This window comes from Sceloporus occidentalis, unplaced genomic scaffold, assembly GCF_023333645.1.
Source record: "Sceloporus occidentalis isolate IW3139 unplaced genomic scaffold, rSceOcc1.0.p SCAF_5, whole genome shotgun sequence".
NCBI classification, from domain to species: Eukaryota; Metazoa; Chordata; class Lepidosauria; order Squamata; family Phrynosomatidae; genus Sceloporus; species Sceloporus occidentalis.
The window spans coordinates 36,157,365-36,170,317 of NW_028316985.1; the positions used below are offsets into that span (position 1 = coordinate 36,157,365).

Sequence of the window (12,953 nt, forward strand, 5' to 3'; positions counted from 1 at the left end):
ACACATTGCCATCTGTCTTTTGTTCTAGGTGAACCAAAATAAATGTGAGCAACCAGGGAGGGTGAGGGTAACTGTAAGCTGTAATTGTAATACCTTTTGTTATCTATGGGAAGATAGAACAGGTCTGTTTATTGTTTTCTGTATTACCTGTTAGGAAAACTTAATAAAACAGTCTTACAATAATTAATTCTGCTCATTTAATCCTACAGAGCTGAAGTCTTTGCAATGTAAGTATGCAAAATGTCAGGGATAATCTGCTTGTTACTTCTGATTTGAAAAGATTTCTCAATAGATGTTTCCCTGTTGAATATTGCCTTTTGATTTGCCTTTTATATATGGCGGTGTTTTAAATTATTTATTCCCCCAACCTTTCTTTCTTCTGTGCTGCCTTGACTGGATTGTCCAAGAGTGACAAATGAAGTAGTTCAATAGATAAGGCAGTAAAATAAGACAAACAAGAGATAAGGCAGTAAAACTGTTCCTAGGTTGCACCACTTCAGCCCAGAGCTGGTCCAATGTTGTGCTACCTTAGGGCAAAGAAGAAGATGGTAATGTCCCCACCCATGACAGTTCAACATACAAAAGCAAACTGGATTGGTAATTGAAATTTATGTTTATAATGGCAATGGGATATGTTCTCCAGTGTTCCTGGAGGCAACAGTCAAGTGTAGAGGGAAGAGGAGAGGCCATATGACCGACTCAGCCTTGTCCTCCCACAGAGAGGAATGGCTAGTGAGCTGAGGAGAAATGTGTGCAGGGCTGCACTATTGCCTCCCAGCATCTGACTGCCACCTGAAATGGTTGCGCACAGTAATGATAGGTTTGGCCCTTCCCTTTCCATAATTGTATATTTCTCTGTGAAAATTGCTTTTTGGTCTACAAATTTTGATGAAGGATTTTTATCTGAGGAGGATAAATAATGCCTTTTCCACGGAACAGCATTCAGGCTTGCTCTTTGCTGAACCACAGGTAGCCCAGGAACAATATTATTGCTACACCTAGTTTGGATAAAACAAGTTTGTTCCAGGACTGTATCAGTTCAGTCTGTGGTTGGGGAATATAGTATGGTGGTTTAGGCGATGAATAGTCTGAGGCATTGGTTGCATGGTTTGTAGCTGACTTTTTTCCTTGACTCGGTTTTTTCTTCTACTTGGTTTGAATGTGTCAGCATGATGGTGATCCTACTGAACTGTGTTACTCTTGGGATGTACCAGCCCTGTGATGATATGGATTGCCTTTCCAACAGATGTCAAATTTTGCAGGTAAGTAACTCCCTATCCCGAATGTTTATGTGTGAGCCACTGATGAGGTCCTGATCAGTATTCCCATTAGTCCTTTTGGTGTTTTCTGTTGAAACAATTAGTCATCAGCTAAAGCGCATGAAAACAAGTTCCATCACAAACTAGAATCTAAACATCTGATCTTCCCTTGTGTTTATTCCCACATCTGTTTTTGAGCTCTCCAATGCAAAATTAGAATATATTACTGGTGAAAGAGATGTATGTTGTCAGGCCAATACAAAAGTCTATCAGAGATGCAGTACAGAGGAATCATGATATTAAGTCCCTGTATGCCACTTGTTAGTTTCCAGAGCAGTACAGTTGTAAAATTGGCAATGAATGCTTGTTAAAATCCACTTCACTTTTTTAATGGCCCTGTCAGGTATTTGATGACTTCATCTTCATCTTCTTTGCTATGGAGATGGTGCTGAAGATGGTGGCCTTGGGGATCTTTGGCAAGAAATGCTATCTTGGAGACACCTGGAACCGCCTAGATTTCTTTATTGTTATGGCTGGGTAAGTTCCTGCCTTCACCATCCTTCTTTGCCTTCTTCTTCACCTTCTTATGAGCATAACTGAATCAGTGTTTCCAGCAATGGCAATTGGCTACTGTCTCAACATGCTTTGAATACAGTACTGGACCAGGTAAAGAAACACAGTAATATATGTCCCCTTTTGTGTAACATGAACATCATTGTTCTTCATTAACTTCAAGGGAGAGGAGAAATGAAGTCACTATGGCCTGTTACAGACTGCCAAAATAAAGCTGCTTCGGGTCTCTTTGGAGGTATGCTGTTTAAATGATGCGTGCATCCTAAGAATCCGGAAGTTGCACCAAAGCTGCACTCCAGTGCTTAGGAATGGAGTGTTGCTTTGCCACAATCTCCGGACTCTTAGGACCCATGCATCATTTAAATAGCATACCTCCAAAGAGACCCAAAGCAGCTTTATTTTGGCAGTCTGTAACAGGCCTATGTCACTGAGATTTCTGATAGTTCATTTTGTAGCTTCCCATATGTTGCAAAATCAAGAACTGCAAATAAAATGTTGGCAGAAACAATCAAACAGAACAGCTCACTGAATTTTCATTAGCAAGTAGCTTAATATTTTTCAAATAAGAAGCTTATTTGGTTCTGATCATTAGAATCTTATCTAATACTCTAAAATAAGAATTAGCTTACTATTTCTCAAATAAGAATCACAACATTCTACTTTACAATGTTGTTCTAAGGGGAAAACATCATAGACTGTTAGCTTACTTTCCAAGTAAAAAGTACACACTACACTTTTTTCCAAATATATAAGCCAGTTTCTGGGTTTTGTCTCTTGAGATGTGACAACAAATAGAATCCAGGGATACGCAGTGCAGCAAGGACTGGCTTAGTTCTTCCTTCAGTGTGGTGCAACCAAGGAAACAAGATGCATTTTAAGACACAACAATCAAAAGGGAGGAAACTGCCCACAGGGAAACTTGATACCTTACTGGACAATTACACAAACTCCAGCCAACATGTTGACCTTTTCAGCATTGGGATTCCCAGTCTCTCTGACCAGGATGGTTAGATTTTGTAGAGAGGGTACCATATATCCTGCCCATCCTGGTCAAAGAGACTGGGTCAAAACAGACTGCAGAAATAATCCAGCTTGAGACCACTTTAACTGCCCCGGCTCAGTGCTAGGGAATTTTGGGAACTGTAGTTTTGTGAGGCATTGAGCCTTTTCTATTAGAAACCTCTGGTGCCACAACAAACTACAGTTCCTAAAATTCCCTAGCACTGAGCCAGGATAGTTAAAGTGGTCTCAAGATGAATTATTTCTGCAGTCTGTTTTGGCCTTAAGTCTCCCAGTGTCAGGGGCAGGGTACCATGTCTCTGGCCTAAATACTCTAAAGGCACCAGATCCTGTCTGATAGTGGAAGCTAAGCAGGGCCGGCTCTGCTTAGTATTTGGATGGGAGACCACCAACAAATACCAGATGCTGTAGGCTATATTTCAAAGGAAGCAACTGGCAAAACCATCTCTTGCATTTATCTTGCCTCAAAAAAACCCTGTGAAATTAATGGAGTTGCCGTAAGCTGACAGGCAGCTTGAAAATGGATACACACACTATGCATAGATCAGGTAGAAACAGAGGTCAACTCTAGAGATGGCTGCAATATATATGGCTCCTATCTAGGCATAATTACTTGCACTTACTGGGGAAAAACAAATAGCTGAAGTAAGATAGGTGGGAGCAAAGAGGAATCTTCTTGCTCAAATAACTGCTGTTTCCCTTTTCAGACCTTTGGCATTCAGAGCATCTTTGTTTAAGAACCAAAAATGGGTTGTGGAGAAAGAAAAGAAAAAGCACTGTGATTCTGCCTTTACATCCTTTTGGCCCACCTAAGCACACCACAGGGATATGTTGACATTTGAGTGTTTTTAACAGCGAGGTTGCTATAGTACAGCTCTGGTTTCCACTTCACGTGTCTCAACACACCAGTCGGAGAGCCCACAAGGATTTGCCAGTTAAATGTTTGGTGAGCTTTCACTGCCTACTCTGGTGGATGTAATTTTGGAGAATGGATTCTTTTATCATATTAACGATGTGGAGGGCATAGTTTTTCCTGTAAAAGAGAATAATCATCTGCCATTCTTCTCTAAAACTAAGTGGATGAACGGATGAAGAGTTCACACTTCAGTGTAAAAACAGCTACATAGCATGAAAAGCATCTCCAGTTCTATGCTTGTTGTACTCAGCCTAGCAGCCTAGCACAAAGTTGAAGGCTTATTTTAAATTAACACACATAATTTGTTGCCATCTCAGAGGTTTTGTTGTCAGGGATGATGGGAGTTGTTGCTCTTCACCTCAGGCTGTAACTCACCACCTTGTTAATGAAGCTGAGCTGGCCAGCTTTGGTCAGTGGTTATTGCTTTCTCCCAAAGCAGCAGAGTTTTCTGAGAATAGGCTGAAGACCCTGACAATCTTCTCCAAGCCTTCTCACTCTTCTTCTTCAGATGTCTCCAAACACCATCAGGATTCTGCTGGTTCTTGTATCTTCACTCAAGACACCAACACAACTCAGTAGTCTTAGATAACAGATCTACTTTATTCTACTATATACAGTTACTATCTCTATATGCCCAACAATCCATAATATCTCTACACTCTACCAATACTCCACAACTACCCACAAGTTACATTAGCAAAACTGGCAATTATTATAGCAAATGTTTGTTACCACCCACTAGACAATTACCACCCAGTGGGTGTGTACATTCACAATGATTGGTTAACTTTTGTTCATCCCATACTCAAGTCCAACCCATGAACATCATCTGATCACCTTGTACATGTAACAAGTCTCAGGTGTTACCAATGTACATTCCTTAATTTTGTCCTTGGCTCCCAAGACTTCTAAATTATATCATCCTTTACACCTGTGTGATTTCTTAATTGTTCATGCTTAGTCATTCTGACTCTCACATACATATTTTATTTCTATAACTGCATGTCCCATGTTGCATTTCCTTGACATTTGTTGTCTTGATTGTCTAGTCCTCATTGCTTAACACTGCCAAGCGTACACTGTCCAGAATTAATGAGTATGTGCAAATGAGAAATTGCTTTTTACTATTTGACAGATGTGCTCACTTGTTCTAAGGTCAAATCTGCTCATTTGTGCATATGTGTTTCCCCATCAGATAAAAGTAAATGTCTGGGTTAAACACATTCAAGGAGAAAAAGTCAATTGTATCTTTCATACTACACAGTTACAGCACTTGGATGGCCATATCTCCATCCTCTGGTGTCCTGGTATTTGTAGTTTCATGAGGTATTTACAGTTCTCTGCTAAAGAACTCTGGTGTCTCACCAAACTATGAATCCTAGGATTTCATGGGGATCCAGCTCTGGCAATTAAAGTAATACCAAAGTGGTATAATTGCATAGTATGAAAGAGATCTATCAGCAGCTACTAGTCATAACTGCTATTGACAACCTCCAGCTGAGAGGCAGCATACTTCCCAGCCAGGACCATTTGCTAAGTAACAATGATTTTAGAGAGGAGATGCCTTCCTGCCCTGCTAGTGTGTTTCCTGGGCACATCAGTTTATCAATGGCGGGAAAGATTATGATGATGGACCCAGAGCCTGAGAAATTACTTGTTTGGACCACAGATCCCAGAATCTGCAGGTAGCATGTCCAGTAATAACTGGAGGATTTGGGGAACTGTAGTCCAAACAAGTTATTTTTTCAAACTCTGGGTGGATCCTTGCTTCTTTTAATGTTCTTTTTGATCCATGTCTACTAATTTTTAGACATTCATAGCTCTAATGCTGGAAGATGGTAAAAAGTAGCAGCAAAGGTAAAATCTATTTGGTGCTCCCCTTTCTGGTGAAATGGCTTCACAGGAATGCATAAGCCCCCTCAATGAGAGAATCTAATACTATCACAATAGCTTTTTTTCATGACACAGATTTTATACACACACACACACACACACACACACTCCAAATCCCCAAAGCATATTTCACTTTGAACCTCATAACCTAATTGTCAAACAATGCACAGGAAAGTTGTAGATCAGTGCTAATCGGTGGTCCATGGACTTGAGCCATAAGCTGCTGGTCCCTGGCAAGTTTCCAGTAAAGAAAGAATAGTAGTGTTGTAGGTAGAATCAAGGAAAGTTCTTAGCCCAATTTTTTAAAAAAATCTGAAGACAATATATTCTGAATGGCCAGAAACAGCTAAATCTTCCTGTGCTCCCAAATGCCCACTTCATTCCCACATGCCAGAACCTAAAAGAGATCTGCTGTCGGAGAATAACATTTAGTCAGACATTATCTCACAGCCAGTAGACTCTCCTGAGTAGATAGGTTGGCAGCTCTGTTCTAATACATAGCTCCAAACCCAGCTACTCAACCATCCTCTAAATGAAATACTTGCAAATGTGTCTGGCATTGAACAGTGGGCTCAGCAAGCACCATGTATGCAGGCTAGCATGCATAATGTTATGCCAGCTCATGGATATGGTAAGATATGTTGGGAAAAGTTCTACTACACAGGTTCTCATGCAAGCAGGCAACCAATGCTCATATTAGAAAGCGTACTGATATGGTTGCATCAAGTAAAAGCCAACTGCTCTGAACCATTTGATTAATTTTTCCCCATTCAAGAGAGGTTCATTTTACACACATTGTGTAATGATGTTTAAAATATATAAGCAAAGATGATACTGTGTATGGAAAAGTCCCCCCACCCCAGCAATGTTAGTTGGAGGATAATAGTTGGTATAGTATACAAAAAAGGAACTGTGCCAAGGTATAAAATGGTCATGTAGAGGGAAAGAAAGGATACAGATGCCTGGCATTTGAATACAAGAAGCCATCCTGGTAAGCTGTGAATAGATTTCTCACTTCTCTTCATGGCAGCTTCTTCCTTCAATTTTACTCCCCCCCCCCCAATCTTGCCAACATGGTATGCATTAGCCCATTGGGCATTCCTAAGCAATATATTTCTGTAAAACATTGTGATTCATAAAATATATTTACAGAAGAACATATAGAAAATAGATTACTAGAATCACAGAACTGATTACAAATAACTGATATGGCATGGTAATGACTGGTAATGATAAAGGGATTTTTACACATACTATACTTTGTTTTAAATATGCCCCATCAACAGGAATTAATACAGAGGCCATAACTTACAATAGATCACCCTTTCCAAACATGGGGTCCTTCTGATATATAGGCCTATATCTCCCATCATCCACAGTCAGCATGGGCAGTGGCCCACTGGTTAGGGATGATGAGAATTACGAGCCAGCATGTCTGAAGGGCATCCATTTGGGGAAGGCTGTCACTTATTAATGTTATCATGAAATTGGGCTTCTATTGTTTGTGATTTAACCTGGTAAAACTTTATATCGAACAAGATTTAACTCAGAACTGCTCATATCTTAGTGGTTGAGGGAAGGCTTGTCTCTCATTGAAAGAGACTCTGGATAGTATAAACTTCTGTTAAGGTTTGCATTGGGGTTTTCCTCGATTCCAAAGGAAAGCATGGAGTGGAAGAAGGATTTACGTTAGAGAAGTAAGAAGGTGTAAATATGGGAGGATGGCTCCCGATTTCCTGTTTGCAAATTCAAGGTAGTCAGTATTAAGACTGCAGTGGCCTACATTGCTTTTAAGGAACACTGATTAGCAGATGTAATCAAAGAAAAAAGAAAAAACCTCTTCCAAAGAGTCTATGCATAGGTTTCAACCATCTTGTGAATAAATGGCACTAGGGCTGCCAGCAACCGTCTCTCTTTAAAAATAGTAAAAGAAATTCCTTCATCTACCTGAGTATAGGCACTGGAAGATAACTCAAGGTGTCTTCAGAAATTAACCCTTTCCAAGGAAGCTGGCCACACTTGCTGTGATCAACCATAGCTTCTGGAGACAATTGTAGCTATCTTGATAAGAAAACATGGCTAGTATTTCAACAAAAGTATGTTAACACCTCCTGGGTGATGCAGGAGTAGTATACTGTTATTTCTTATTAAAGATGCATGATCTTGAAGACACTGTATATGGAGCCACATGGTAGTTGTGACTCATGAATTGCTATATTGAAGGATTGGCATAATGCACTCTTGCTCTCATTGCCACACTATGCCATGTCTCTGTCTTTGTTCCCACTGCCATCTCTGAAGGTTGCATCCAATTAGAGCCCTGCAAAACTAGTCCAGTGGTCACCCACCACCCATCAATGTAATCGATTGATTGATTGCATTGGAGGACCCTGTATGGAAGGAAATAAGAATAAAAAATGAAGGATATGAATTTCTTAATCTTTCCTTTCTCCCTGCATGTGGAAGGCTAAAACCAAATGTAACTAAGAACTTGCTAATGCAAAAGCAAAAAACAAAACAAAACAAAAAACCCTCAGAAAACAACTAAATTAGCTATAATGTTAAAACACCTATAATTTAATAGAATATGAAATAATTTTAAAAATATGTTATAAAAATGCAGCATACATACCCCATTGAAGAAAACCTCTGCACTACCAATTAATTGCCAAATGTCTGCTTAAAGTTAAAAAAAAAAAAAGATTTTGCCTGCTGGCCAAAAGAGAGCATAGAGGGGGCCAGCCTAGCCTTCTGTGAGAGAGAGTTCCTCAGGCTGGGAGCAACACCAAGAAGGCTCCCTCCCATGTCCTCATCAGGTGGACCTGTGACAATGGTGGGACAGTGGGGGGAAAAAACCTCCTCCAAAGATATGAAGACTCAGTCAGGTTTATGTAGGGAGATAACGATCTTTCAGATACTCTAGACCTGTTACATTGCACTTTATAGATCACAACCAGCACTTTGAACTGAACCTTAAACCAAAGGTTGTAAAACCCTGCTCTAATATAATATAAGGAAACTTGAAATGGATCTCATGCAGTCCTTGGTCTAATTTCTAACATTATGTTAATGATCCCAAAGTAGATTTGTCTCTGATGCTGGTTTCACTCCCTCTAGAGAGATTACCGCACTAGGGTAAAAGCGTTCCCCAATGCGTTCTCACGGGTGCGAGCCTGGAACGTGATGAGAACCAGAACGCTAGTTTACCGCACAGCGGAACGCCGCCATCGCCGCCGGGCATTCCAAATGTGTTCCCAATGTGTTCCAGGGAGGCCATTTCTGGGAACGGTTTTGAAACTGTTCCCAGAAATGGCCTCCCTGGAACACATTGGGAACACATTGGGAACACATTGGGAACACATTGGCAACACATTGGGAACACATTTGGGACGCCCGGCGGCGACGGCGGCATTCCGCTGTGCGGTAAACTAGCGTTCTGGTTCTCATCATGTTCCAGGCTCACGCCCATGAGAACACATTGGGGAATGCTTTTACCCTAGTGCGGTAATCTCTTTGATAACATCCAGTCCATAAATGAAGCAAAAAGGAAACCCAGCCATTTGCTGATGCCATGCTTTCCAACTGTCCTGATTTGGCAGGAACAGTCATGTTTAATCCTTTGGTGTCCCACTATTTCATTAGCTTTCAGATGTCCCATTTTCACTGTCTTCCCACTTTCCTACTTTGTCCTCATCTTACTTCAGTTATTGCAAACTGAGTTCAAAGTGAAAAAAATAGTTTGTACTCAACTCGATGTCAAGGAGAGGAGAGCAGTAGACTCAGACAAAAGCAAATTGCTGTAGCCTCTCCTGACTTGTGTGTCCTTATGAATAACTTTTGCCATCTTGATCACACTCTGATATTGTTTGGCCACATGTGTTCCAGTTGTTATCTGTGAAATGTTGAAGAGTTGATCATACTGCTCCAAAGATTACTGTTACCTGCTCTGACCTTGTGAGATATAAAATGGGCTCTAAAATGAAAATAACACTACATTTTGCCTAATGGTATGTCTGAGCTTTTTGTTTACTCAGATATTTTGGCTGCATCTGCACTGCAGAAATAATTTGGTTTGGCACCACTTTAACTGCCATGGCTCAATGCTATGGAATTACATAACATTGAGCCATGGCAGTTAAAGTGGTGTCAAACTGTATTATTTTTGCAGTGTGGATGCAGCCATTCTTTCCCTTCTCCTTCCAAATTCCAAGAGTTACAATTCTGTCTAAGTAAATTCTACTGTCTGCTCCCTACCTTCTCGCCCCCATTCCCCATGCAATTTAGCAGCTTTAGGAGGAAGACTCTGCTGTCACTAAAAATGTTCAGTTTCCATGGCAATGAGAAATGACATCATTAGAACTTTCTCTCTTCCTCCCCTACAACCCTGGCTTGTGGAATGAATTTTAAACTAAAAGGCCCCAAATCAATATTTTCCTTCTTTGCCATTTCCCTCAAGAAATCAGACAGCTCTCCAAACAAAAACATCTCTCTTTTATTTTTTTTTTTATTTTTTTGCTGGGCTAAATAAGATGTACAAGTGAACAAATAAGTGATGAATCTTCTCCCCAATTCTGGTCTGTGTGGCTTCCCTCTAGTCATTTGGTAAGACTCACTTGGTACGCTTGAAGGCTGTCTAATATGGCCAGTTTGCTGCTATTGAAGAACAAAGCTGTTTTCCTTTCTCTATATTTGGGTATGTTCACCTGTGAGGAATGGTTCCCTCTTTAAGAACTGAATGACCTATAATTGATAATATTGGGTTAGCAACATCCTACTTAAATGGTTGAGAACTAAGTCCAAAGCATTCAAAATCAATGGTCAGCATTGAAAAAGTGGGAGATCATTTAAGTGGCTCTGCAGTCATTATAGCTGATGTTCACTGACAACAGTCAAGTCAAGAGAGAACATTTGCAAATGTCAGGATGATAATTTCCCCTCCTCTTGGCTTCATCAACTTTTGTTTCTTGAATATGTAAGACAATTCTCCCCACCTAATTAGTGGTGCATTTAGGCAATGTTATACCACAGCTTGGGAAAATAACTTTTTTTGGATGATGGCACCCCAAAATTCACAGCCATCATAACAGCTAGATCTATTGGTATTATTTTCCACCACTCAGCTATTTCCATGGTAATGTACATCACATCACCAAATTCAGACTGGGGTCCCTCCTGGTTATTCTCTGAGGAGCACTCTGGAGCCTTTTCACATCGCACAGTTACAGCACTAAGATTTCAGTTTAACTGCTATGGTGATTAGTGATGGGGAGCGCAGCACCACAGAGGAAGCCAGCAGAGATCATATATGTTGCCGAAATGCTGCTGGTGTGCATTTTCCTATCCCTAGAATGTCAAAGCCAAGGGATTAGGCAGAGTCCTCCCCACATAAATGTTCTAGGGCCCTTTCTCACTGCCATGTTTCTCACTGCCATGTTAGTGTGAAAGGGTCCTTGGACTTCTGCCCAAAGTCCTGTCCTGATCACCTGTGTTAAAGTTTGGCATCCAATGTAAATATATCAATGCTAATGCAGAATGAATGATTCATACTGCTACCACTGAGTCACCGACTAACTTCACTGTCAATTTGTCTAACTTGATTTCAACTAAGAGTCACCTACATGCCAGTTTAAGATGCTTACCTTGCTTGTCTCAGTGGAAAGAGGGCATCACCGACTATACAAGGCAGAATACATTTTCCCTATGTTTTACCTGTTCTGGCATCTGTATTCTATGTGCCAGTCTTGGAAAATCTCAGAGAAACCCTTATTTGCGACCTTGAAAACCTGCCTTATAATCATTTCTGCTATGTCACACACACACACACACACACACACACACACACACACACACACACACACAATAAAGATCAGAAAACAATAGCAGATGTTTTAATGTTTCCATGTATTCCAGCTCTATTCCTATGCTAAAAGCAACAGTTTTCAGGATGTTTCATTTGCCAAACTGTACAGCTAAATGATAGAGAGAAATAGCATTCTACTCCATCAGTTCTAATACAGAAATCTTCTGCCCTGTTTGCTGGCAGACAAGAAAAGTTGTTAGTTATAAAGTACAGGTAAGAGAGCTAAGCCTGCTTCTGAACTGAAGCACTGCAAATCTCAGAACAGATACTTCATGACTGAAGACTGCCTCATTGAAAAGAAAATCAAATCTCTGAATATAGAAAACTAGACACCCAGAAGAAGGATGTTTTAAAATACAAGGAATCTAAGAAGAATGGACTAACTTTCTATCATGTGAGCCAGTCCTAAGATACCTTTGCATATTGATTTTCCAGACTAACACAACTATGTCTTTAAACAGCAAGTTTACTACTATTCAGATACAAGTCCACCTTTTGAAATGTTTGTTGAAAATTAAGGAGCTTATCACTCAGCATTTTAAAGTGGCTCCAGCCTCTTGGGCTGGAGCCAGGACACGGGATGGAGACAGGATTATGACACACTAAATCGCCACTGAACCACCAACTGCCATCAGCCCAGGTCCCAGCCAGGTCCAATTCATGCTCTGCCAGCACTTTTTAGAAGTCAGAAAGCTTTTTGACTTCCAAAAAGTGCTGGTGGAGCGTGGCTGGGACCCGGGCTGATGGCGGCTGGTAATTCAGTGGTGGTTTAATGTGCAATAATCCCCGCCTTTATCCCATGGCTGGAGCCAGTTTAAAATGCTGAGCGATAAGCTCCTAAGGTGAGATCTAAAGTATTACAAGGTCCACTTTCCTGAAAGAGCTTAGGCCTCAATTTCCTCACTCTTCAGTAATTGTAATGTTGTCTTATCTCACTTTCTATCTGTAAAGGTTATGAAAAAAATAAATCAAAGGTTTGTTTTGCAAAGAGCCAGCATGGTATAGTGGTTTGAGCATTGGACTACGACTCTGGAGAGCAGGGCTTGATTACCCACTTGACCATGGGAACCCCCTGCATGATGTTGGGCAAGTCATACACTCTCAGCCTGAGGAAAGCTTGTGATAGGTTCACCTTAGGGCTGTCATAAGTTGGAAATGACTTGAAGACACACAGCAACATCAAAAGCAACCTCAGCTCCTGGATAATTTGTTTTAACTAACAGTTGAGAAACTGATTAGCACAGGCAGAGGAGGTAGGAGAAATTAACTTACTGTATTCAGGCCTTGTGATATAAATTACCTTTTGTTCTGGCATCTTCCACTTTGAGTAGTAGAACTAGTACTGGTGGGTTCTAGACTAAGGTGCAGTACAGACTGGCCTTTTGCGCCATGCTGGTGCTGATTTTAGGGTTAGGGAGCACGCACCAACCGC

General features: G+C 40.7%; 1 protein-coding gene across 5 annotated transcripts in view; it reads left to right on the top strand.

The window, feature by feature from the left end:
- Positions 1–1,157: 1,157 nt before the first annotated feature.
- LOC149311955 (voltage-dependent T-type calcium channel subunit alpha-1I-like) overlaps positions 1,158–12,953 on the top strand; it is a 199,199-nt gene continuing 187,403 nt past the window's right edge. For 3 of the 5 annotated variants that reach the window (XR_016281523.1, XR_016281524.1, XM_089528233.1), the window contains exons 1-2: positions 1,168–1,262; positions 1,663–1,796. Coding sequence is in view for 3 of the 5 variants with exons in the window: in XM_089528233.1 (XP_089384359.1) it covers positions 1,170–1,262; positions 1,663–1,796 (227 nt within the window). In the remaining 2 variants the exon portion in view is untranslated. Of the gene's footprint in view, positions 1,263–1,662; positions 1,797–12,953 lie in introns of all 5 variants that reach the window. The other 2 variants (XM_089528234.1, XM_089528235.1) reach the window with 1 other exon arrangement.